General features: G+C 35.4%; 3 protein-coding genes across 9 annotated transcripts; 1 reads left to right on the top strand and 2 right to left on the bottom strand.

The window, feature by feature from the left end:
* The first annotated feature begins 4760 nt into the window (after positions 1-4760).
* Positions 4761-9118, top strand: LOC103332976 (agamous-like MADS-box protein AGL104). Of its 4 annotated transcripts, none has more exons than XM_016794463.2 (12): positions 4761-5095; positions 5776-5829; positions 5947-5979; positions 6112-6130; positions 6247-6308; positions 6911-6941; positions 7126-7187; positions 7323-7422; positions 7520-7570; positions 7937-8046; positions 8128-8323; positions 8730-9118. In XM_016794463.2, exons 1-12 carry the CDS (start codon positions 4911-4913, stop codon positions 8868-8870), a joined length of 1044 nt encoding a protein of 347 aa, XP_016649949.2. In that variant the 5' UTR covers positions 4761-4910; the 3' UTR covers positions 8871-9118. The 4 variants fall into 4 exon arrangements, with proteins under 4 accessions (XP_016649949.2, XP_016649947.2, XP_008233985.2 ...); XM_016794461.2 differs by having other exon boundaries at positions 6112-6154; XM_008235763.3 differs by having other exon boundaries at positions 6914-6941; positions 8730-9117.
* Positions 9119-14131: 5013 nt separating this feature from the next.
* On the bottom strand, positions 14132-19083 carry LOC103332977 (zinc finger CCCH domain protein). 4 transcript variants are annotated; one of them, XM_008235766.2, is made up of 3 exons: positions 18901-19082; positions 18256-18391; positions 14132-14520 (listed from the first exon to the last, which is right to left on the bottom strand). In XM_008235766.2, the coding sequence occupies exons 1-2, from the start codon at positions 18991-18993 to the stop codon at positions 18257-18259; spliced, it is 228 nt and encodes a 75-aa protein (XP_008233988.1). In that variant the 5' UTR covers positions 18994-19082; the 3' UTR covers positions 14132-14520; position 18256. The 4 variants fall into 4 exon arrangements, with proteins under 4 accessions (XP_008233988.1, XP_008233989.1, XP_008233986.1 ...); XM_008235767.3 differs by lacking the exon at positions 14132-14520 and adding an exon at positions 17291-17488 and having other exon boundaries at positions 18901-19083; XM_008235764.3 differs by lacking the exon at positions 14132-14520 and adding an exon at positions 17411-17550 and having other exon boundaries at positions 18901-19083.
* Positions 19084-19789: 706 nt separating this feature from the next.
* Positions 19790-24246, bottom strand: AST56 (STAS domain / Sulfate transporter family). Its single transcript, XM_008235771.3, is given in 13 exon segments — positions 19790-19924; positions 19927-20064; positions 20169-20245; positions 20453-20541; positions 20646-20839; positions 21844-22130; positions 22221-22347; positions 22433-22663; positions 22759-22824; positions 23101-23278; positions 23424-23631; positions 23720-23768; positions 23870-24246. Coding segments are annotated over 13 exon segments (1998 nt in total). The 5' UTR covers positions 24203-24246; the 3' UTR covers positions 19790-19903.
* Positions 24247-26037: the final 1791 nt, after the last annotated feature.

The raw sequence follows: 26037 nt of genomic DNA, 5'->3' as shown, positions 1-26037 counted from the left end.
TAATTAATTATGTACTAGAAATAAATAAATAATTTTCAAACCTACTCCATTTTTGTTTTGTTTTGAAACCTACTCTTGACTATGTCGTCATTACAAAGACAGTATCTATACATATACTATCACCAGCTGATGTGGTGATACCGTACTACTTTATAATTTCTTATTGGTTACATTATAGTCTTTGTACATTGACTATGTTTCCTGTGTGAATTTAAGTGTGTATATCCTACATAGGTGATAAATATGATTTTTTAAAGAATTGTTTGGGCAATGGAAACATGAGCGGAATTAGGAATTTTTCGACATGTGGGTTAGCTAAAGTGTTCAGAGTAAAATTTAATGAACTCTTTTTCTTTTTCTTTTTTTGGTATTTACATCCCAGGTTAGCCTTTAACTTGGTTTCGCCCCTGAATGGAAACCTTCATGAAGCCCAAAGGCATAGGAAAACAGCACAAGACAACCCACTTAGAAAATAAAGAGGGAAAAAGCCCATGGGGAGAAACAGAACAATGAAAAGACAAAATCCACTAACAAGAAAAAAGGTCACAAAAAAGTCGACCAAAGCTCAAAGGTCGAATTGAAACAGTCTGGATGCCAAATTAACTGACAAATTAAGCCCAGTTTAGTTCAGATTTCTCTATTATTTATCTAGAATTGATATGGACCACACCAAAAGTGTGGTTGAGTGGCGATTTAGGGGTGGAACCAGGCCAAATCGAACGGTAAGCACTACTAGTGCATCTAGCCTACTAAATCTCCCTGCATAGGAAGTTGATGGATGTATTGCGCTTGGTACTTTCCTCCTTGTTGACGATACCCATCGCCGAGGCAATTAGGATCCAACAATCGAAAGTTATAATCTAGCCTGATCGAAAGCAATTTGATTCTATTTCTGCTAATTCCAGGAGCGTTGAAGTCAAGTTTAAACCGGGTTGGCCGGTTATTTTACCAAAACACATTTTAAAAAATTTAAAAATTGAAAACCTAATCAAACTAGTATGTCAGTTTTTCAGAATTTTTCTTACCCTTAACCTATAGGGAGCTTGAGTTTTAAAACACAATATAGTTTACTAATTTGGAAGATAGGAGTACAATTTCATCTAATTAGCATAAGGCCAAAGACCAAAAATAGTACCTAATTTTACAATAATATAATTAAAAAATATCAAAATTACACACAATCCGCTCATTCTAAGGCAAGTACACTATGCCACATGTCCACCTCCGGCAATCTAGGAATACAATTTCATATAATTAGCATAAGGCCAAAGTAGTACCTAATTTTACAATATATAATTAAAAAATATCAAAATTACACACAATGCCACTCTTTCTAAGGCAAGTACACTATGCCACATGTCCACCTTCGGCAAGCCCTTTTCCGGCCAACCGCCACAACCATCCAGTTGCCGGTTATGTCATTGAAGGGACTCGAACCTTGACCCTCAAAGGAGGAGGGCTCACTCACAAACCACTACACCAAACTTGTTTTTGTAATATTTATTCAGTTACACAATATTTATGTAATCAATCAACGAATTTTTTGTTTTTAAAAAAATTTCATTTCAACACATATTCACTAAAAAACTACAAATAAAACAAGAAACTGCAACAAAAATACAATGTAGATTCAATTATGTAAAAAAAAACTGCAAACAAAAACAAAAATTAATTTTATAGAAGCAAAAATTGCACTACAGAGTATGGGAAAAAATAAACATGATTAAAGTACTACAATGAAAATGGAAACTGCAACGCAGAAACGGAAACTACAATACCGAGTCTGGGCAAAAATGCACCTACTAATAAGTGAGGAACTAAAAGTCAAAACCATGATGAAAGTACTAGAAAATATACACTAATAAATGAGTCTCACATCGGAAACTTAACAAAATAAAAAGTCTCATATAATAAATGGTTCAACTCCTAATAACATCAATGTCTTTTGTATAAAACCATATACCTACTAAATATGTGGTTAAGTTAGGGACAATATCGATGTTGCTAGTTGTGGGCCAAGGGTCTGTCCCTCTGAAATCTTAACATGGTATCAAAGCCAAGTTGGTTGGACTCGATTAAACCCAAATCAAACAAACTCAAAAAACAAAAACTCCAAATTAAATCAATATCAAACAAACCCCAAATAAAAAAAAATTAAAAAAAAAAAAAAAAGTGACTGATGTGGAATTGGTTGCACGTGTGGCCCACTAAAAAGTGGTTCCACGTGAGGAGGAGTTTTGAAGAATACACGAGTCCCACATCGAAAACTTAACAAAATAAAAAGTCTCATATAATAAATAGTTCCACTCCTAATAACATCGATGCCTTTTGTATAAAACCTCACACATGCTAAACATGTGGTTAAGTTGGGGACAGTATCGATGTTGCTAGTGATGGGCCAAGGGTCCGTCCCTCTGAAATCTTAACAGTTCCCACCCGGTACAAACTCAAAAGTTGTGACTCGTTTTCAAATGGCTGATCAGGACGATGACAAACAAGGAATCGTAGGACGACGAACCCTGCGGAGGTTGTGGAGTCGGGCATAGAAGATCAGAGCTTGAGGTTGTCGAGGGCCAAGCTTAAGGAGTTCATGCTCTCCTTGCTACCATCAACAGCCACGATCACGCATATGAGGTTCCCAGCCATGCTGGGTTTTTCAACTCAAATTTGACCGGCGAACGCTCTAATTAAAACCATTGCCGGACAAAGAAGAAGGTGAATTTGGTGGCTGAGTGAAACGGAACTCAAGATCATCGTCGTCGTCGTCATCATCATCATCACTAGTGGCCTGAGAAGCCATGATCTGAGACAGTCGATGTCCTGTGTCTTTGTCCAATAGAGAAAGAAAGAAAGGGTGAGATCTGATTTTGGAAGGCTTTTAAACAAAAAGAATAAAATTGTATTTTACCTTTATAATATAGACAAACCCAACGAATCTGGGCCTTCTCTTTGGCCAAATCCAAAACAAAATTTGATTCCTATGTATTAAAACCAAAATAGAAATACTCTAGGTATCAAATCCTTATTAGTAAAGATTCTTATGTCTAATACCTAATTTTTCATTTTTCATTTTTCATTTTTGAACTCCGGACACCAGCTTTCTTCTGTGGATAAGAAGTCCTCATTTCCTAGTTCCTATAAATTGGCCTGAGATGCCCAAACATTCTATTGATTTTTATTTCGTCCTAGAGTGGCATTAGGATTATTAGGCGACTAGTCCAAAATACTCCTATTTTCCAAAATTCACACGCATATTTCTATTATCCTGACAATGGAACGTGTAGAAATGTACATTTGGAACTTGGTATTTATCTGCAAATATCAACAACAGCAAAATGCAATGCATGGTCCCAAGGAATTCAAAGGGATTAATCTTTTTTAATTAATTGGGAAGCCAAATAGTTAAAAATTTATAGGAGGCCCAGCCAACAACAAACAAAAGCACATTGAACTTGGAAACTGTTAGCTTAGTATAGAGTTGCTATTCGAATAATAGCGGCAGGGCATGCAGCAGACAACATTCATTTAACACTTAAATTGTTGAAACAAAACAAAAAAACTCAGTCTTTTACAAATAGCTAGCAATGGGCTTAGCTCATTTGCCTTGTCTTTTACACAAAACTTGGTTGGCCTTTCGAATCCTAAATAATTTAGAAATAATCAGACCCAAAAACAGGGTTACTCGCATTAACATCTATTGAGAATGTTTGTCCCTCATGAAAAATTAAGAAACTTAATCTAGGTTTACAAGGAGTGCTACTTCCTCATTGCAAATTAGTTTTGAGTTGAAGTTGTCTACGATTTCCTTTAGCCTCTAATAAATGCATTGAAAAGTCAAGTTCACTTGTCTGTTCTGAAGAGTGAAAGAGGAGTCTCAGATTTGGTGAGTGGGTTTGACTAGGTTGTTGGAGAAGGTTTTGCTGATGTGGCCGACTCATCTATTTTAGTGTACCAAAGCCTTTGAAGAGGCTGTTGGAGATGCCCTAACATGTAAAGTTTGTTAGATTTAATGTTTTTGAATAGGAGATGCATGTTTTTTACACTTTAAAATAATCTTCTTGCATCTCTTATGTTTTTTTTATGAGGATTTTTTTTGGTTGTGTCAAAATTAGAATGGGAGAGGGGGTTTTCTCACACACATACAATTATTGTGCTATGGGCGGTCGAGTTCCAACCTGAGACTACTGGTCTGTAAGTCAAGATCCTTTTTTCCACTAGGCTAGACTCATTAACAAAGAAAGAAATTCTATGAACCAATAACTAATTGTTGTTACATTATATTTAAGTGTATGAGGGAGAGAGTGGGAAATTTATTGTAAATAGTGATCGTACAATTTTAACTTTATGACAGAAAACTCTTGTGTTCAACAAAAATAAAAATTGTAAGGGACTTATAGCTCAAATAATTAATAGCAATTATTCAACACTCAAGGTCTTGTGTTTGAATCTCCTCTCCGATAAATTTATAAAAATTAAAAATTAAAAAAGAAGGAAAACTCTTTTGTGGGCGACTTTGTCCAATTGGAAAAAGTGATGCTGATCCTCATGACTCTGTATTTAAAATAGGCCCAAGATCCAACAAGCCAGCAAGGGCCCCAATTCAAAGAATTAATCATAATTAACCAATGATCATCCCACTAGTTTATTGACCATCCAATCCTTTGATCTCTCTGAATGTCCTCCTCCTATCTCTTCTCCCACCCATTTATAACCAATCCCCCTATCCCTCCCTCTCTCTCTCTCTCTCTCGTACCCAACCACCCTTCTTTTAAGCTTCTTCTTCTCCATGCATTGTTCATATATAGGAATTAGAGGATACACTTCATAAATTTTCCTTCTTAAAACAACTTCTCTTAGATTTTCTTTCTTTTTTTGTTCCCCTCATAGATTTAGAAGCTTGACAGATCAAGATGGGTCGTGTTAAGCTGGAGATAAAGAGAATAGAAAACACCACCAATCGACAAGTTACATTTTCAAAGCGTAGAAATGGACTCATTAAGAAAGCCTATGAGCTTTCCATCCTTTGTGACATTGACATTGCTCTTATCATGTTCTCTCCCTCCGGTCGTCTCAGCCATTTTTCCGGCAAGCGAAGGTTTTACCATCCTAAATCTCTCACTTGTCATATGTAACTATTCTTGCATGCTTTTTGTATGTTCTTTTTAGAATGATATATGTTTCTTTTCTTTCCGTATAAAAAAAAAATTCCACTTTGTTTGGCTTTTACAGATTATGATAGCAATTCTTTTACTCTGTGATTGTTTTTGGAGATAGAAGTGGATAATTTTGAAAACCATTCATGAATTCATTTTTTTTCTTCTGGTATTTGCCTTGAGAATAGGATCTCTGACTAGAGTACGTTGAACATCATTTGCGCCCCTTATTAGGAACAAAGTGAATATTAACGACAGTTGTCCACGCGTATTTGAATGATTATTACTAGTTGTTTGTGCATGTTGACGATGATAAGTAATGCAAAAACAATCATTATTCATTAATTTTTTTTTTAGTCCATAAATATGACTAGCCGTACAACTTCTAGTTAACTTTAAATTTGCATGCATGTACGGGTGTTTCTTTCCTTAATGTAACTAAAATTAAGGGTCAAATACCAAATCTATAACACATGGTCTAAATTACAGGGATAATTTTGGTATTTAACTCTAGAGTTAATATATATTTATGGTTTATTTCTTAATTTTCTTTTGGTTTGTGTTTCTCGGTTAAATTTCCATCCAAGTTCTGCTCTGATAAAAAATTTACTGTGGAAATCAGGATTGAGGATGTATTCACCCGCTACATTAATCTTCCTGACCAAGAAAGAGAGCAGTACGTGTTCTTGAAACTAAAGAAATTACTTGATAATTCCCACAGAATTTTTTAATTTTTTTATAATTAGACAGCTAATTTTATTTAATTATGGTTTTTTTTGGTTAATTATTGCAGTGCTATAATTTTTCCCGATCACAGCAAACATCCGTATGCTCTTTCTCCCCTCTAGAATTAATAGTCTCAAAGTTCTTCATTTTTGTCATATTTTGGTTTTGTTGAATATTTTATTTGGGTCTGAATTTGTTGAATATAATTTAATCTTTTATTGTCCTTTTGCAGTGATCTTCAAAACAAAGAGGTCAGATACATGACATCTAGCAATGTACTCAATTGTATTTTCTCTCGTGGTTTTACATATATTCATTTTTCTCCACATAAATATATACATATACCATATTGTTTGTTTTCTTGCAGTACTTGCTTAGGACTCTTCAGCAACTAAGAAGTGAAAATGATATTGCTCTACAACTTGCCAAGTTTGTCCCCTCCTCTCCATGCTCTTAATTTTTTTTCAATACAAGCAATGAAGAAATGAGAAATATTTGCGTGTGCCCGTAACATCACCACATGGTGGTATTATGTACAAATCCACCAAAATTATAACGCGTGATGATATCGAGTTTATACTTTATAATATACTAGCTTTTTCGCATGCACTTCCGCGCCTGCGAGAAGTTTTTATTTATTTATTTATTTAATTTTTAAATTTATTTTAGAATTAAAAAAGATAATAGGTAGTTGTGTTTCATAAAAATAGGATCCATTATCTAGTTTTTCTTTTAATTTTAATTTTTTAAAATATGAAAAATTGTAAATTTACCATATTATCATCATTTAATTAATAATTTCAATTATTAGTGTTTGCATTAACTAAGAGCATTTTCTGGTATTTTGAATGTTTATCATTCTTTACTTTTTGCTTTATATATATGAATTAATAAATGTATATAAGTTATAATAGGTGAATTGATAACATTACGGCCACACCGAACAGTTTCACGTTTTTCTATAAATAGCTTGATTGATTTTGTTTGTTTCTTTCCTTGGGTGGCCTCAACTCTGAATGCTTGAATCGAAGTAGTCCCACGGCTGTTAGCTCTGAAATTGAGGTACAAACTTTGCTGCTTGTGTGAGGTTGTTTTTGTAAGCTTATGTTACTTTGGTTTTTTATGATTCTTGACCTTTACATGTTTTTTTTTTTGTTTTTTTTATTTCTGAGAAGAAAACAAAAAATATGTTTATTTTTTCTTATGATTCTTGACCTTGACATGGTTAATTCCTCTTTAATTATAGGAACTTCAACAGGAAATTGGAGGACTACAGCAACAACTTCAAATGGCCGAAGAGCAGATAAGGTATAAATTATAAAATAAAAAACCTACAAGTAAATATATAATTTATTTTTTCTTCATTTTGCCAACATATTTCATCTTAATTTTTCTTCCTTAAGCTATAAAATTTATATTTCTTTGGCTGATAAATTTATATAGGATATATGAGCCTGACCCATTAAAAATCGCATCTATGGCGGAGTTTGAATCCTGCGAAAAAAGCCTTATGGACACATTGACGCGTGTTATGCAGAGAAAGGTTGAGACACCCCTTCATCATTTAATTAAATTTGTTTTTCTGGTTTCTTATGAGGAAGATAACTTAATTGATCATGATCTCTATTTTCATTTTGCAGGAATATTTGCTGAGTAATCATCTTTCTTCCTATGATTCATCTGGAATGCCGGTAAGTAAATCGATGTTTAAAGAAAAGTCATTGTGGTGTTAAGATCGGCTTAATTTCATCTTGAAGCTTAAAAACGAGTATTTAAGGGGTAATTACATGTCATCTTTGAATATAAGATGTCTCTTTTATTATGAATATATACTGTAGTGTAATCTTGGGGCCTTCAAGATCCAAGGCAACCAGCTTAAACTAATGGATCCGATTTAGTCTTATATAATTTTAATCGGTTTCGATGATTTGTTGAATTTTTTAATTGAATTCTTAAATATGTACCGTATTGCATAGAGGTTTCATGATTTTTCGCATTTGAAATTGCATAAATTATAAACAATTTAAGTCATTTTTCATAATTTTGTGGATATACAGCAAGTGTTGCCAGGCTCCTTCGAGAATGAGGTTGCAGGTTGGTTGTCTAGCGGTGGCCACAACCAAGCCCAAATTTACGATGCATCTGCTCCCTTGGATCATCAACTTAGGTACCTAATTAATCGAATTAAGGTTTGTGAATTAATTAATTAAATTATAATGAAATACCTTAAGTTTTTCTTAATGTGTAGGAACTTGTCATCGACACTGTATGATCCGTTTTCACAAGGAACAAGTTCAAATGCAGATCCAAGTAGCATGGGAGAGTGTCATGTGAGTGTCACAAATGCCAGTGATGGAGAGCTTCCGCCATGGCCTCAGGCTTACACTAATTCCTCTGGGCACCCCTCCAACCTCATGCCCTCAGGCTTGTTGCCACAATTTCAGGTTCATTTCTTTATCCTACATACACTCTATTTCATCTTTCAGTATTGTCAATAAGGTTTGCCAAAAGTAGGTGTGATGATCTTATCAGATATCTAGCATATTATAGGTTAGTCAGGACTGTGCGTGCGGACATAATTTTACCGAATCAATTATTCAAATTCACAGTTTGACATCTTAACATATTTAAAGTGTTTGACAAGAGAAAATTTACTACCCCGTTTTACAAGATAGTGTTTGTGGTTGTGAGACTAGAAAAGGCCAACATTTTCCTGCCGTGACCTAAACACCGTGGCTTTAGGCTGTTTTTCTAGTAGTATATGAGCCATGAGTATATATTTGTTATTTCTAATCTTGGGTTGGCGTTCTAATTGAGTCAATTAATTTGAATGATGGTGCAATGAAGCAGCATACAATGGTAGGCTCGAACATGCCAGAAATAATGCCACACGAACAGGTGGAGATCCCAGTGGGCAGCCCCAATGTTCAAGCTTACAATGAAGGTGCAGAGTATCATGAAAACAAAGTCCCTCAGCTTAATGGACATTAATGTGTGATGCCGCAGCATATTAAAAAAATAATATATATATATATATATAATATAAAACCTTAGCGTGCTGTTATAATTTGTAGCAATACATGTAAGTAGGAGAATCTAGCAGCTGCCACTGAAACTCTTGTTAAAACAACTGACAAATTTTTGCGTTTTATAATTTTTTTTATCTTTTCTTTCTTTCTGTTTTGGTTGCTTGGTTGGATTATAATGTTTAAGTGTTTATTGGAAGGTGTGTCTAGTTTGAATGATACTCTATTTTCATCCATATGGTTTCAATTAAAGACATATATATTACGATTTTGAATCCTCAGCGGATCCAGGAATTTTACAAGAAAGGGGGGCATTTTTAAATTGTGTTAAGACACAAGATAAAATGAATATGCCAGAAACCACCCCCCACCAGCCTCTCTCTCTCTCTCTCTCTCTCTCTCTCTCTGAGATTAATAACCAAAGAACATGTACAGCAGTTCATTTTAAAAAAAACAACAGCAGCAGCATATATCAACGATTACTATAAAATCATATACCAATTCCTCATTTTGTACTAACCTTCATGTAGAGAGATGAGAATAGCAAAGCAGTCACGCACGCTGCAAGCAGACTTCCAAAGTTCCATCCAGGGAGCTTTTTTTCAATGGACTGAGTTGGTGCTAAGGCTTTTTTTTTTTTCCCGGTATTTTTTTTTGGGGGTCAAACAAGAAATATATCCAATTTGCCTGGCATAAAACCTAGCCTCACTTGAACTTTTTTTTTTCTTTCCGGACTGAAAGAAGCACTCGACTTTATGTAAACTTTTCCACAAAAATAATTTTATAAATTTCTATAATTTATTTTCGAAAGACCAAAAAAAATATATATATAGAAAAGTCCCATATACCTCTGACATCATTCATGTTTATCTCTATGAACTATATAACCTTGACCGGAAGAAGGCATCTTTTTTACCTACAACTTGGTCGACAAGTGGCAAAACAGAACAATTAGCAGACAAATTTCCATGCAGGCATACAACTAAGGTTTGGCCATGGGCCAATGGCAGGACCTGTAGCGTGGCAAAGCCAACGAGGAGAGTCTGAGTTATTTCAGTTACGAAAATCTGATGATTTTAATTGCTTTCAAATGTAAAACAAATGAAGGTGTGAAAATAATCGTGTTCGGTTCACCTTCTGGCTCATGAGCGACACTTTGCAGTCAAGTTCAACTGCAGCCAAATTACACATGTACATGCATGCAAATTACCACACAAATATTGATTTGTATTTGATTAATTTTTATAAATGAAAATTCAAATAAGCATGAATTGCTCACTCAAAATTTGAAAAACTTGGGGGGGTGGTTGGGGGGAAGCTTAATTTGAATATCGAAGCAGAAGACTAATTAACATTTTTTTAACCTCACACACACACGCACACATATTATGTTATGTAAAAAAGAATTCCTTAATTATATATGGTTATTCATATAATTAACCATGATTCATTTGGAAAATATGTCCTTAAGCATCATTCAATCCTTTTGTTCATATGTAATGGAAATTGATCCCGACAAAGAAGCTAGGAATCTATGCGGAAATTCATTGGCATAAGTACTAGAAGTATGTGATATATTGATTGGCTAATACACAAAATGTTTTACGCACACGTGTATGTATTGGAAGTTGATTAATTATTTGATGAAGTAACACAAAGGAAAGTGTTATTTCCGCTCCCAGATTCCCGACAATTCTTGCACCGAGTGTATATACGAGAGGTAGAAAGCGCGCGAATAACATACCATTTTGAACACACATGCACTCATATTAATATGTACTAAACCCTTTTGTCATGCTTAACAAAACAAAGGAGGCTCTTTTTTGGCCTAATTATAAGTAGCTTAATGTATTGCCTCTCACCAATTACCAAATAATTAATAAAAATTTGAAATAAAAAAAAAGGTTACACTAATGCTTAAAACATTTCCCAAGTACGGAATTGTTACTTTTTTTCTTTTTTTTTCACCAGCTGACCTCCTTTATCTTTGTGACACATATTGGTTTGTTTGCCTATAAATAAGCTGTAGCTCCTAAGCCATTTGAAGATACAAAAAACTTCGTTAATTTTATCTTTTTGTGCCTCCCTTCCAATCCCATTAACAACTAGAGGTATTGGTATTTACTTTCCTTTCACTTCCTTACTCTCCTTCCCCATCCTCAGCCTTCTCCTTTTTCTTCACATCCCCCATCCCCCTCTTTTATTTTATTTTTTTGTATTTTTGTTGTGTTTTCACATTTCCAATTACACAGAAAAGAACATTTTGTAATCCCTTTCTACTTTGTTGTGTCCATTTTCATCATGTACAGGAGTAACAGGGTTTTTATTTATCTTGCTTATTAGTAATCTGTGGCGTGTGAGGAGGCATATTCGCAGGTAATTCACAAGAATCTCCTAGAAAATCAAAGAAAATAACTTAATTTGGAATTTATATATGAAAAAATACCCTTTGATTTAGTTTGGCTTATGCAAGTTTGATTTAATCTACACATTTTTTTGGGTCTCGGATCTCTCTTTTATATAACATTTATGTCCAAACAGTCACTCTAAATTTAATATTTTATCATTTCTCTGTACTCACAAGAAAAATTAAAGCTAAAACCAAGAAAGCCAAACAAGAACTTTTCAAGTTTTGGTCACTCTTGCATGAACTTTTCACAATCCTGGTTGCACCAATTTAATTTCTAGTCCTTCTTGTTCTTTGAGTTGCACTTTCATTTTGCATGAGTTTTGGTTCGAAGTTATGTGATTTGATTATAGCTGTGCCAAGTTTTTGACATGCCCAAAGATTTTGCTAAGTTATCGGACTCATGTTTTTTTTTTTTTTGGTGCTGGAAACTCATGTTTTCTTTGGTTTTATCAAATGGGTGGTTTTTGGAAAGAAAATCTGGCCCTTCGGCCCCTGCTGTTGCATGTATCCACTGACCTTAAATTTGCTTCCCTTTGAGCAAAGTCAAGTTATTCCTCTATTAAAAGTGTGTCAGATGTTTTTAATGGGTTCCATATTAGGACTCATCTCAAGTTTAAATTTATTTTTAAAAAGGTTTAAATTTTTTAAGAAATTTTTTAATTTTTTATTTTGGTCTGTGGAGTGAGCAGAGTCAAAATTGACAGACCTTTCATTAATTGTTTTTGTATTTAAATAGGTTATATATATATATTTAAATCATTATTTATAATTTTTTTTATAGAAAATTTAGTCCCATAAATGCCATGAAATTTATAATTTGATGACTTTCTCTTTAACAAGTCTTGTATTTCTAAAAATATAAATTATGAAATTGATTAATTTGTAGCATATATAAATTGTGATCAGAAAGATTCAGATGGAGAATGAGTCGTCGGCTGGCGAAGGAGGAGCTCCTTTTGATCAGTTTAACTTCACTTTTGACGACGACGGTGATGATGATGATCACTTTGTCACCAATCACAACATGCAAATGCCTTCAAACCAGAAGAATAAGGCTGCGGTGAACTTATACGCTATACCATTTTCAATTTAATTAACATTTTTTCAACAAAAATATGACATATTTTGTAAGTGATAATAATGCCACTTAGATGGATCTCATTTTTACGACAAAATATTACTAACAATGATCAGTAAGTGTGATACAAATAGTTTTATTTTTCTCGTACGTCTAATGCTTAATTATTTTACGACATAATATGTGATGTTTGTACCAGGAACATGTTGATCTAGGATCATCAAGTAGTGGAAGCTCTCAGCCTTTGAATCGGGCAAGGTCGAGGGAGAGCGTAACAGTGTCAGCCTTCACTCCTTTTAGCGGACTATCAGATCCTCTCCATCAACAACCTGCAAACTTGGCATCAATGGGGGCTTCATCTTCAACTCCATTAGTTGAGACGCCGCAAAGCCACCGTCGCATAACAGTATGCAGCTGGCCTCGTTAACTCATTTTGTATCTCTCGGTTTAGTTCAGTTTTTTTTAAAAAAAATTATTTAAAAAAAAACAAGCATGCTTGTAACATTTCAAAGGGAGCATTAGTCATATTTTTTGTATTGATGTTGATCAGATTGAAGAACTCAGTCCCGCATTGCAAAGTAATGAGTCTCAACCAAATCCGGAAAAGTCAGGGCCTTCAGTTTCTAACGTTCCGTCATCTGAAACGGCCTTTAATCCTGAACTTGAAGGAGCATCACAACTGCATCCTCCAAGAATGGTAAGACACTAAAACGTAATTTGACATAGATTTTATAATCTGATATGCATGGTCAGATTATCAGTTTAAACCATTAATTACGTCAATTTTTATTTGAACATACTGACTTTAACTGCAAGTCTAACAACATTACATGTTAGACTACATGATAAAAGAACATTTTTCGGACCTCACTTTGAGTTTATTTTTAAATTTGTATTTATTTTATTGCACAGAAGGTTCACTTTTGTGCAATCTAAGACTAAAAATTGTTTTTGTTATGTTTTCAGGTTTTGTTTAGTTGATGTTGATGATTATTCTTGTTGCCTTCTTACATAGGATTATCTCGAGCCCGGATCATCAGCTGGAAATAACTGGTTCAGTCTAAATCAAGCAAATTCCACACAAATTTTCATGCCGGCAGCTGTAGGGTTTACAAGCTATCAGTACTCTAACCCTCCACTTATGTTTGCTCAAAACGACAGGGAAACAATACCGTTTTACATCAATTTGCCCATGCCAATACAGCCACATCGTCCAAGACCGGTATGTATACCTCAAGCATTTTATTGTCCTCCAATTTAGAATTAACATGGTTTTTATCATGTTTGGGCTACATTCTAGTAATGGTTCTTGAATTGTATCTCGAGTTGTATTTTCATCCCTCATTTTCAATAACAGTTGGCCGTCCTCAAATTAGGACCCATAGTGCAATGCGAAACCTAATTTTAAAAACAACACCAACTATTATTAAGATTCAGACACAAAAATGAATTTTGGGATACAATTCAAGGACCATTGCTACAATTTAGCCTTATACTTGTGTAAATTAAGCAAAGAGAAATCAAACCGTTACCAAAGCATGCAAGATTCACTATGTGATCCATATGCACCTACGGCTAACAATTTTCCACGACTATCTTTGACATCTTGATCATAAGCAGATGCATATGGGAGTAACTATCCGTGATGGTGTGGTGGAGCCTCACCATCCAGAACCAGAACCAGAACCAGAACCAAATGTGGCAATTCAGTCACATCCCCAAATGGAGCAAGTGCCTCTGTAAGTCAAAATACTACTCTTTTGGAAACTTTTCATTTGCAAAAGCTTGCTACCGCATACATTCTGATTTCAAACATAATTACTTGATGCACAGGTCTCTAACTTTGGGTCACAGTCAATATGGCATAAACACAGTAAGTTCTCTGTTTTGACCCTTCAAAACCTGTTGTAAAATAATAATAAAAGATATCAGTTTCATGATATTTCACCAAGCAATTTGACCACAATACTGTTGTACACAACTTGTTTGCTGTAAGCAGATGATGGCCGGGCTAGGAGTTGCAGATCAAAGGCCATCCCAGAGCAACCAGCAGCAAGCCACTTTGTACCCCCAGCAACTCAATGATCCTCCAAGGCCTTGGACCCCATCAGGGTTCTGGTACATGACCTGCCATAATCACCATCTTAGTTGACTGCTCTTATAACATTTAGTATGCAAGTATGCAGTTATGCTTATGCATTGACATGCTTAATTTCAATGTGATAATTGAATTTAGGACCCAAAATAATCAAGTTATGCCAGCTAATGGAGCGTGTAACCAACAATGGACCAACTGCATACCCTATGGAGCTGTACAGACAGGGTACACAAAATTCAAATTTTGCAAGGTGAACACAGAATCATTGTTTATGAACACATTGTTAACTTCTCTATATTTATGTATCTGATTCAGGCCCCAAGGACCACAGCAATTACTGAACCAGCCACAACAGCTGAACCAAGTGCAGCCACCAAATACTTTTGGTTCACAACAATGTCATCACCCTAGGCGACCTGCAGGGCTTTCTGCACCTCTTTGGTATCTGATCCAGCTTTCATCTTTCTTAATCTTTTAAATTAGTTTGATAATGGAAGTTAACAGTTGATCAAAGACTATGAACTTATTGTATATCTTCTGAGTTTAGGCCTCCTAAGCATACCAAGAGCCAGAATGTGCTGACTCCCTGGATCCTGGAGTCTTCGTTTGCTGCAAGGTAGTATATATATGCTACCAATTTCATTTGCTCCTACAGCATTGATAATGCTTCACTGGATCAGATATTGAATATAGATAACCACAGTTGTATAACATTGAGCAGAGTATTGTAATATAGTTCAATCTTAATTTTGAAATGTAGGGTCCAGTCTTTGCCTGAAACACAAGATAATCACACCCAGGCGGTGCCACCACACCATTCTAATTCTATACAACCTGATCCTTTAATGCAGTCTGGGTGAGCAAATAGAAACTTGAAGTCTTCTATATATGAAAGAGAAATACTTTCTTAAGCATTTGGAAAAATGGCAAGCACAACAAATATTATGTTTATGATTATGGGTTATTGGAATTTAATTAGGCTGGGGCAAGTATCAGATCATCAGGAACAACCTAACCAAGATTCAAGGGCATCTAATGTAGCTTATCCACAGCAACACAACTCCATAGTTAGTGGACCTATCATCGCATCTGGGTACACAATTATTCAATTTCATAATTTAATTTCCATGATATTATAGAACATACAACTATGTATGTGCTTATTGAATTCCAATAAGGTTCTTCCTTCTTCTTCTTCCTTAGGCCTCAGGGAATGAGTGGTCAACAGAAAAACCCTGACCTTGTGCAGATGATACCTGATGTTGTAGCTGATATAAGGTCTAGGCCTTCTGTGCTATCTAACATAGCTGATCCTCAGAATCACAGCTCTGGGCTCTCAAGAGCTCCTATGCCATTTAGGTACCTAAATGATCCTCATTTGCTTATATTATATATTCTTTCAAGGAAAAAAGGAACTGCTTCCTTTTGAAAGAAAAAAAGTTAGAAACTAACTTGCTTTCGTGCCATGTTTAAGATCAAGTTGAGATGCTAGTTATCTATAAGGGTTTAGTTTTCTGGTGGACCTATGTAAAGGGGTTTAGTTTTCTTGGTGCTTTCATCTTCATGCTCGTACAGAATTCTTTTTGTAGGTTTGCTCCTTTCCAACTTGATGACATACTGAATCAATCTACTATTCCAAGTGATAGCAGTTCTCAGAGGAGTGTTCAATTCCGAAACTCCCAAACTGAACAAGTAAGAGTCTTCCTCTCCTCACTCGATGATTTTCGAAAGTTCAAAGTGGTATGTATAGCTAGAACTCTACATTTGTAAATTAGGGGTCTCTCTCCTATCCACTTAAGAATTCTTAGTCGCACATTTTTGCTATGCACATTAGACAAAAATCCTGTCAATAGGTAGTTTCTTTTTTCTTGTGTAACTTTTGTAAATAAGTGTTTTCTGAAAGAAAAAGGAAATTGTTGTAGCAGGGGACACCAGAACAAGACTACGTTGTCAAACGACATGGCAAACAACTTCTATTAGGAGAGTCATCGTCGCTGGCCAAACGCTCCAAGGTATCAACTTTTCAGTATTATCTTGCATTACTTCCCATGGTTTTGCAAAGGCTTAACTGCGGGCAAGAGTTTCAGAACTGACATTGTACTATCACTGATGAAAACATCTTTTACTGATCGGATCAAATGCAGAGGAATTCAGCAGCTTCTAGTAGTACAGAAGTCAACAGGAGTACTTTTGAATCTCAAGAAAAAGAAATGGATATGTTGTCTAACCTTTTCTCTCCTTCTAATGCAAGGTCTACGAAATTTTATTGAATGATGTTCTTCTTGTTCTTACTAACTTCCAACTTATTACAGTTTTTATGGTTTCAGGGAAATGAAAAATAGTCTTTATGATCCAGCGTTTGAGGCAATCGGCCTGCCTATTGACCCCCATCTTCGAATGTTTCAAGCAAGCAAGCAATTCCTCCAATGAAGAGATAGTGGGTTTTGGTCACCTTTAACTTGTCTGGCAAGGGTTAACACTTGCTATAATATCCTACTCTAATAAGGTCAACTAATAAATAGACAGTGTAACTCTGACATTATAGTCCATCATAACTGTTTAAGGGCATATTCCTACATGAATTTTATAAAATGTTTTTATATATTTATTTTAAATTTTCTATCTAGTTCCAGTTCTCATGTTACTTTAAAATCTATAATAACAATCATGACTTGAGAATTTAATGGAGAAGCATGGCAACCATGGAATAAAAAAAATGTAATAAATATGTGAATGAGGAAGAAAAAAAAAACCCTTGAATAAGAACACATCATCCCCTCATATGTAAGGAAGAGGAGGTGCCAAAAGGTTAAATTCCATTAAGAAGTATTGATAATTGGTACAACATTCCTTGTTATGAAAATAGGAAGATCAATAAACAATTGCCTCTTGGCTTTTAACATCTGATTGATTGGAAGGGAAGTGCGGTATAGCAGTGTTTCATTTGGGGAAGTGGCTTTTATCCACAGTAAGCTGCTGCAATAAGGTACAGCTAACCTGTGCAGGAGCCAGGATGAACATGGTAGGTGGGTGATAGAATTGACGTGAGACCACAGATCCTTGCGAAACAAATGAATAACAGGTTTAAATCGGTTCATACAAACAATCATCCATATAATCCTCAAGAATCAAGCTTGCCTGGGGAGGTTTGATTTACAATTTGTAGAAACAAAGAAATAACAGATGGCATGGAGGTTATGTAAACCAGAAGAACAAATGTTTTCTTCAATACAGGAGTGCTGTTAAGTATCTGTAGTCTGGTTTGTTGTTAGGGATACTCATATTCAATTTTCAGAATTGATTATTCCTGATTCTACTTTCAAGAATTAAATGATTTTACTTCTCGGTTTTCCAAGGTTTTCTGCTGCAAAGATGTAAATTTGGTTAATTGTGCCTGGCTTTCAACTCTTTAGCCTGCTATTGTACTTCTGTACATAGATTTTTTGCACAATATTCTAATTAAAAATAGATACAAAAGTTAGTTGGTATGGACTTTGCCATATTATTGTGCGGTAGACAAATAAAAGATATACAAATATATCCAATGTTTACAAACAAGACCCAGGAAAAGAAGATGCATCAGGACAAAGGATAGATCCTTGATATTATCTCAACTTGGATCTGTCTACTCACTCTACTTTCATTTTAAAACACCCAAGAACAGAAATCAAGATTACATAGTATTAATACATTCTAATAGTAGGCCACTAATTCTAATTATTCAACAAAAAGAAAACAAGATCCATCTCTTCACCAAAACTAACCTCAATAAAGAGTGTTATCAAAAACCCAAGGTTCGTGCACGAAAAGCTCTCGGCCATTCAGTTGCACTGTTCCTGCAGCTATGTCCTCTGCACGTTTCCTTGCTGCTTCAGCTCTTCTGGCAGATGCATCATCATCCTACAAAAAAAATTTATACATATGAGAATACACTCTTTATAGATATTGCAAGTCTGAAAGAGGCACAGGCAAGAGCCTATAACCATAGAAGACAACATTAGATTCTTAAGAATAACAAGTGATCAGTTCCTAAAATCTACTACAAGGCCGGGAAGACCGTGACAATTTATACCTTGCAATGCTGCTAGCAGAAACACACTAACTCTACACTCCAAGGAAATCCTTAAATCTACAATTACCAATCAATACAAACCTTGAAATCCATCACAAACAAATTACACATAAAAGAAAGAAAACTTCCTCTATTTGCATATTCTAAGCAATATCTTATATTGCATTTGTACCCAAAAAGTAGTGATATTTAATCACACATGAAGCTTCCAATTCCAAATTATGTAATGTAGATACAATTCAACACCAGAAAGGGAAAGAATGAGAGAAAAACAAACCCTAGCCCCTAAAAATCTAACGCAAGAGAAATTTTGCAAAAAGAAAAAGAAAAAAAAAACCTTCTGGCGTTTCCAGGCGAGGAACTGGGCCTTCGTCATGGACCTCGGATTCTCGCCTTGCTTATTTTCTACCTCTTCCGCTTCTGCTCCCATTGTTTTTTTTTTCTCTTTCGTTTTCTCGGATTTTTCTTCCTTCCAAACAGAGGGTCTGAGAGTCTGAGACTGCCGAAAATAACGGCGTTAGGTAGTTTATTGCTACTCTTTGACGCGGGGAATTTCCTGATTCGGTGTAGTTGGAGCGAACTTAATGAGAACGACGTGTCGTTCGACTAACTAAGCCTCCATAGTTAGGTATAAGAAGATATAATTTTTTGTTGTCAAAGTTAGGAAGAGGAGAGCGTTTTCTCACGCATATTGCCAATGTGTTATTAAGGTCCGAATTTAAGATAATAAGTCTGTAAGTCAAGATCATTTTCCATTAGGCTAAAACTCCATTGATAGAAGATACATATCTTGGATGAGCTACAATACAACAAGCCTTTAGGCTTGGACACGGTTCAGTGTAGCGCCTAAATTATGAACGGCATCAATCATGTCTGTAATGATTTAACTAAATCGTAAAGCAACCCAATAGGATAGGTTTAGGCCAATTCGGTTTACTTAGATTTGCAATTTGGGTTGGTCAGTTCTGATTTTTATTTTACACCAATTTTCTAATTCTTTTGATTGTATGGTGTCTTTGCTCTCCTCAAATTTTGAAGAAAATCATGTTTTTCTACTTTTTTTAAGGGTAAAAAGAATTATTAATCCAAGTACTAATGCATTTTTTTAAATGCATAAGTAACTACTCTTCTCTACTCGAGTTACAAGTTGATTGCAATTTTCCTTCCCCACTTTTGTAACATTAATGACTAAACCAACCTCCATGTATATGGCCAAAACAAGAAAATATTCAAACATCTCTTTACTTAATTCCCTACTTTACAGTCACAGCACATAAGGCTATGCATATTTTAAGGGTTTAGTCATGGTTTTTTATGTAATTAATATCCAATAAGGCCACTCAAACCATCAACAGCTGCTCCCACCTGCCACTTTGGAATTGAGGCATGCATCTACAGCTTCACCAACAGTGAGGAAAACCCTCTCCCCTCCAATTCTATCTAACAATTTGGCCACCTTTAGCCTGTGAATCACTTGCCATCTTGGGTTGGCCATAGCTAACTGCAATCAAACATAAAGAAAATCATTGAAATCCATAACAAATTTACATATATATCAGACACTTCAAAAAAATAAAAAAATAAAAATTTGAACTGATGCCTTACTTCTATGCCATACGAAAACAACTTCTTGTGTATTTCTTCTAGTGCAAGAATTCCCGAAGTGTCGACATTTATCACATCTATCATAAGAAAAATTTAACATTAGTCAGCCAAAATTTTAAACTTATACCTCATTGAGAGGTGGAATATACGTCATTCTTTCACAATCATATTATCAAATGAGCATTGCTCGATAGATAAAAATGAGAGAAAGAATACATATACAACCGCTTCGCATATTAATAAATTTTTATCAAGCTTTAGAACTACAAATAGAAGGAACTTACTAGACATGTCAAGGATTACATGTTGAATTCTTCCCTTTTCTTTCTGATCTTCAGTCTCATTCTCTTCTTTCATCACCGACGTCATTACCCTAAAATAAACATAGCCCTAATGCATTAATTATTTGCAAGTTGAAATTAATTATGTCACCTCAAAAGCCCTTGATCATGGCAATCTAATTGATTAAACTCGTACCTTTCTCTCACAGAGTTAGCATTAGCAAAACAAAGCAGAGAAGAGTTGATGCCAATTATCAAGATGCTTGGAGTTTTTGTGGCCATAGGGTACTGATTGATGTTACAAAAGATGTCTGTTCTTGGAAGTCTCCCTAGAACTTCTATGCCAGGTCTAAGTGAATTCACCAATATCTTTGCAAAGGAGATGCTGACCTGCAGTCCATCAAAAACTCACAATAATCTTATTCCTAGTGAATAATTTGGCTTGATACTTGCAAGCTATTCAATAATAATTGACATTTTGATAGGTTCCACCAGAATCAATCCATGAAGGAAAAAAACCTCCATAATCTATAGTGGGCTCAGTACATATAACAAAATGAAGCATCAAACAATATACTACTGCTATTAATGGCCAAGTGATATATATAGTGGGTAACAAGAGAAATGGTACTATGTAAGAGTCTACATGTACCCAAAATGGGTCCTACATGGCCCCACATGCATAACAATCTCATATGGGAAACTTTAGATTTGTCAATTGAAGGTGATTTGATTCCTTGCAATTGGATGTTGAAATCATTCAAATCTCAATGGGATTCATATATGGGCCTTACAAGATGCTCATGAGATCTCATGTTACATGAAGTATAGTGAGCAAAGTCTTTCATGGTGAGAGTGTCATATATAGATCATAGATGTGGACTTTCATATTAGCCACATGATTCATCTAAATAGCAACTTCACTTTAGTTTAATGAAATGATCATATGACTACACATGAGGAGTCCATATATGACAACCTTACTATAGAATTTCGCAAAGTGAGCAATATGATCTCATTCCCCACATTGCTACATGCTAGATTTTCATCAACAGTAAGTCTCAATATATTATATATTTTATATTTTAAAAAAAGTGAAAAATATCCAAAAGAATTGACCTGATCCTTCTACCTGGGTCATCTGGTAGGCCCAATTCACACTAAAGATAAGCATCCACTAGTCTACCAAGATCCTCACCACTACATTATCACTTTCAATCATGGATGGAGCCTACCTCTTGTTTAAATTCAGCTTCACATATCAGAAAATTATATACATTTTACCATTAAAAGTTAGATAAAAAATTTGTCTGGTTAATTTTAGTTAGCTTCCCATCCTAGATAGAATTTAATGCATATTGATGGACTTTAAAATGACAAGAGTGAAAAGTTACCGCAACAAGAAGACCAATCTCTGCTGATGCAAACAAGACCCCAAAGAATGCACCAATGCAAGCAAGGAAGTCTAATTTGTCAACCTTCCAAATGTGGTAAGCTCCAGTTATATCAACAAGTCCAGGAAGAGCTGATAGGATGATTGAAGCAAGGATGGCAATGGGAGTGAAGTACAAGAGCCTAGTAAGCAATTCCACTGATAAAATTACAGTGAGGGCCATAACTATATTTGATACCACAGTTTCACACCCTGCACTAAAATTTACAGCTGTTCTTGAAAATGAACCTGCAGAAGCCACAGCCAATCAATTGCTTTTTACTAATTAATGCCGATTTTCGAACTGCACCTTTGACAAGTAGGAGTAATATAACTCACCAGTTGACACATAGCAAGAAGTTAAAGATCCAGCAATGTTCATGCATCCCATGGCTATCATTTCCTTGTTCCCATCAAGATGGTACCCTTTGATGGAAGCGAAAGATCGACCGACAGCAATGGCCTCCTGATTAAATCAAAACTTCAAATTATCATTAAAATCCACAACTTGATCAAGAAGAAATGTATAGTGAAAGTAAAGGATAACTCACAGCAAGAGCAATAACAGCAGAAATAAGTCCTGCTTTGGCTGCTTGTCCAACATGTGGGCCACCGAGTTGTAACTGATGAGCTGAACTTGGATTTAGACCCCCTTTGATGTGTTTTACTATTTTCACTCCATGTTTATCAGCTTTTGTCAAAAACACTATCAAAGTAGATAATAGAACTGATATAAGGGGGGCTATAGCTGGCAACCAGAAGAGGTTTTTGTTTCTCTTGCCCTGCAGATAAGAAAGTTCTTTGAGGGCTAAACGACTAAAACAGAAAAGATTGGCTAAAGGGCAGTTTGAGAGACTAGAAATTTGTCAATACTTACAATAAACCTGGTAAGTAGCAGGAATATCAAGAATGAACAACCCAAGACAATATTCAGAGGGTACCACTGCCATGACAAAGGAGAGAGAGATCTGTCAACTTTGTGTGAATTGACAAAAGCACATAAACAGGTTGAGAAAACAAGAATCTAGATATTTTGGCCATTTTTCATATGAAATACATGAAATGGTTTTCGATTTTCTTCAAGAGTAAAACAAAAAACACTGAATTATGTACACTTAATTAGTATTTTCTCACTGCTGGAAGTGTCTTTCCTTGTGAGACAACCCATGTGAAGTACCTAAATCTTTTTTCTAGGATATGGATCTTGTAGAAAACTTACTGGTTCATGAACAATTGAATTGAAAACAGACTCCAAGACGGAGACCACATCGGTGTTGGTGGTGAAGTGATTGATCCCAAGTAGACCCTTCAGTTGTTGGAGACCAATGACAATGGCTGCACCAGCCATGAATCCTACAATGGCAGCATGTGAAAGAAAATCCACAAGAAAGCCCAACCTGTTAAGTACCATAAAAAAAAATTGGTCTATTTGTTAGGATGAACAAGGTTCCAGAAAAGAACTAGCTAAACAATCCAAATACATATTGAAAGGTTCCATCAAAGAAGGTCACAAGGAAAACAAGTTTTCTGTAAGAAGCATACCTAAAGATTCCAAAAGCAGCTTGGAAAATTCCAGCAAAGAAGGTCACAGTGAAGATAAGCTTTCTGTAAGCAACAGGATTGGCCACAGGATCTTCTATTTTCTGAACCAAGGAGGCCAGCAGCATGGAAACCACAGCCACTGGCCCAATAGCTAGCTCTCTTGAACTCCCCATTAGAGAATAAACCAGAGGTGGCACAATGCTTGTGTCTAAATGAAATAAACAAACAACAAGAAAAATTAATACCTGAGAATGAACATAAATCTGCAGATAAAGAAACCAAACTAAACAACTTACACAGGCCATATTGAGGATCAAGTTTTGCAAGATTAGCATATCCAATACTCTGCCAGAATTCATAAAAAGACACAAAGAGGGAAGAAGAATATCCTATTAGAATGACAATTATAATGTTTTTCTAAGTATAAATTAAGCTAGGAGACTTACCTGAGGAACACTAAGGCTAGCCAGTGTTAAGCCGGCCATCACATCGTTTTTAAACTTTGATGCCTTGTAATTCCTTCCCCAGCTAAGAATCGGAAACAGACCCCGAAAGAACGAAAACGCATGGCTAGCTGGAGTTTTCTGCTTAGAAGAGTAGTTATTTCCTTGAGGAAAAACATTGCTTTTGATTCCATGAAGGAGCTGCTGCCGTAGACCCGGTGGCTCAGGAGAATTGAGCAACCACTGAGCTCTCTCAACCCGACCAGTAGTGTCCTCAACATGATGCGGATGCTGCTGCAGCTCCACACTGAATACCTCAGTTGGCAGAGAACCCATGGTGGTTAATTTGAAGTGTTTGGGTGAACTCTCTTCAGTAGCATATTATGTACCTGTAGTGCTAGCTTTGTACCAACCCATGACAGTCTGACAGAGATATGTGATTGTAATGTAGTCATTAAATTTAAATATATATACAAGTGCTTTAAGAAAGATTAAACAGAATCATAGAAGTCAATACATATTGATGATGTCACATTAATTGCAGCTTGCATGGTACTCATAAATTGAACTCCTCAGAATTGATGATTTCTAGGTATGTATGACACATGTATTTTAATATTACTATTGTTAATATGTTCTTTTTGTTGAGGTTTGTAGCTCAAAACCTCATAGGCAAGTATCCAAGTTATTGCTGGTATAGTGGATAATGCAAAGAGTCATTTCATATCCCAGCAAAATCAACTCCCATTAATGATGGGAGGTCACTAGATTTTCTACTGAAAGCATTGTTATTACATTCATAATGTTTGTGAGAAGGTAACTAGTATGGCTATAGAGTAAACCCTTATACTAAGCACTCATTTATTGAGCAGAATTGTGTGGTCAAAACTCTGCTGAAATCTAGTAAACGACTAGTTTACTGACTTAATCATCGGAGAATTTTCTATGACACGACAAGGAGAACCGTTATTGTGGTTTGAATGATCTAATCTAGCTGAACTACAGATAGATACTGCTAATTTCTTAAATAGGAACCTTACTTTTCTTCTAATTTATCCAACTAACCAGCATTTGCTTATACATATAAAACAAAGCTCTCTGGCCTTAGTAGTTAAAATCAACAGAAGCTAGCCCGTGAACTCTCTTATGTTTTCCTGAATGAGACCAAACAGGAGTTTGTCTGTTTGGCAGGCTGTTAGTACAGATGTTCTCCATAGAAAGCTATTAGTACAGGTGTTCTCCATAGAAAAAGCAAGCAGCTTCCAGCAGAAAAAAAAAAAAAAAAACTTGTACTGTTTAATACCTACAACTCTAAAGATTCATGATCTTTTGAATCACTGCATAACTCATGGTGTCTTAGAAAGAGGAAAAAAAAAATTTCCCAAGGTACAAAGACAAAGAGACAATAGTACAGGTAATGCAGGTACAATCTAGTTTTCTCATCATGAAGGATCAAATAGGTAGATTGAACAATATCTCCCACTGTAATTGTTTTGCTAAACTACCCCAAGAGCTCCAAGACCAACTCAAAACCCTTTTCTCATGACCTAATACCCACCTCAAATGACCAGAAAGTCCTAATAATAATACCCAGAAGAAATGGACAGATATTGGCCTGCTAGGCTCCATGGCTTGGTGGATATGTAGATACTATATAACTTTATTGGTATATTATTGAAGTTTGCTCCTACTTTTCATCAACATCTACCATCCCATTTGCAGCATATATGTAGTGTGAATGGTGGTGTCATAATGGTCCCTTAATTTGATTCCCCATATGATATTGCAGAGTTAACCCAGCAGACATATTTGACAAACCTGCCATAGTTAAGCAATCAGAAACCGAAAACCATCACCTCCTAAGTGCTTAATGTGTTTCTCATCTCCATATAACATGATTCTCATCATGTACATATCTGTCTTTTTTACCAATCATGCAACACGCTTAGACCAGGACCAGATCATCCAGTCGAAGGCCCAAACACCATTGATAATTAGAGAGCATAGTGTTATATGTACCGCATTTACTGATGACATCTCTCATGTAGGTGAGATCTACTATGTAGTTGGTCTCAACTACGTGAGATATTCGGTCATGAAATGCTGGGTAAATGTAGCACAAATAGTTTATTATTAGATACTAATATCTAAAGATTACACACAATTATTTT

The sequence above is a fragment of the Prunus mume genome, linkage group LG2, assembly GCF_029339155.1.
Source record: "Prunus mume cultivar Tortuosa linkage group LG2, ASM2933915v1, whole genome shotgun sequence".
In the NCBI taxonomy this organism is placed as follows: Eukaryota; Viridiplantae; Streptophyta; class Magnoliopsida; order Rosales; family Rosaceae; genus Prunus; species Prunus mume.
Note: the sequence above shows the minus strand (reverse complement) of the source record. Positions and strands in the feature narration are given on the sequence as shown.

What these genes read in the sequence shown, in the direction of transcription:
- LOC103332976 (XM_016794461.2), top strand. Translation starts at nt 4,911, where the DNA reads ATGGGTCGTGTTAAGCTGGAGATAAAGAGAATAGAAAACACCACCAAT. An exon ending in CCCGATCACAGCAAACATCC is followed by an intron (nt 5,980 to 6,111) that starts GTATGCTCTTTC and finishes GTCCTTTTGCAG; the next exon opens with TGATCTTCAAAACAAAGAGG. An exon ending in ATGATTCATCTGGAATGCCG is followed by an intron (nt 7,571 to 7,936) that starts GTAAGTAAATCG and finishes GTGGATATACAG; the next exon opens with CAAGTGTTGCCAGGCTCCTT.
- LOC103332977 (XM_008235767.3), bottom strand. Translation starts at nt 18,993, where the DNA reads ATGGGAGCAGAAGCGGAAGAGGTAGAAAATAAGCAAGGCGAGAATCCG. An exon ending in TCGCCTGGAAACGCCAGAAG is followed by an intron (nt 18,392 to 18,900) that starts GTTTTTTTTTTC and finishes TTTTTTTTGTAG; the next exon opens with GATGATGATGCATCTGCCAG.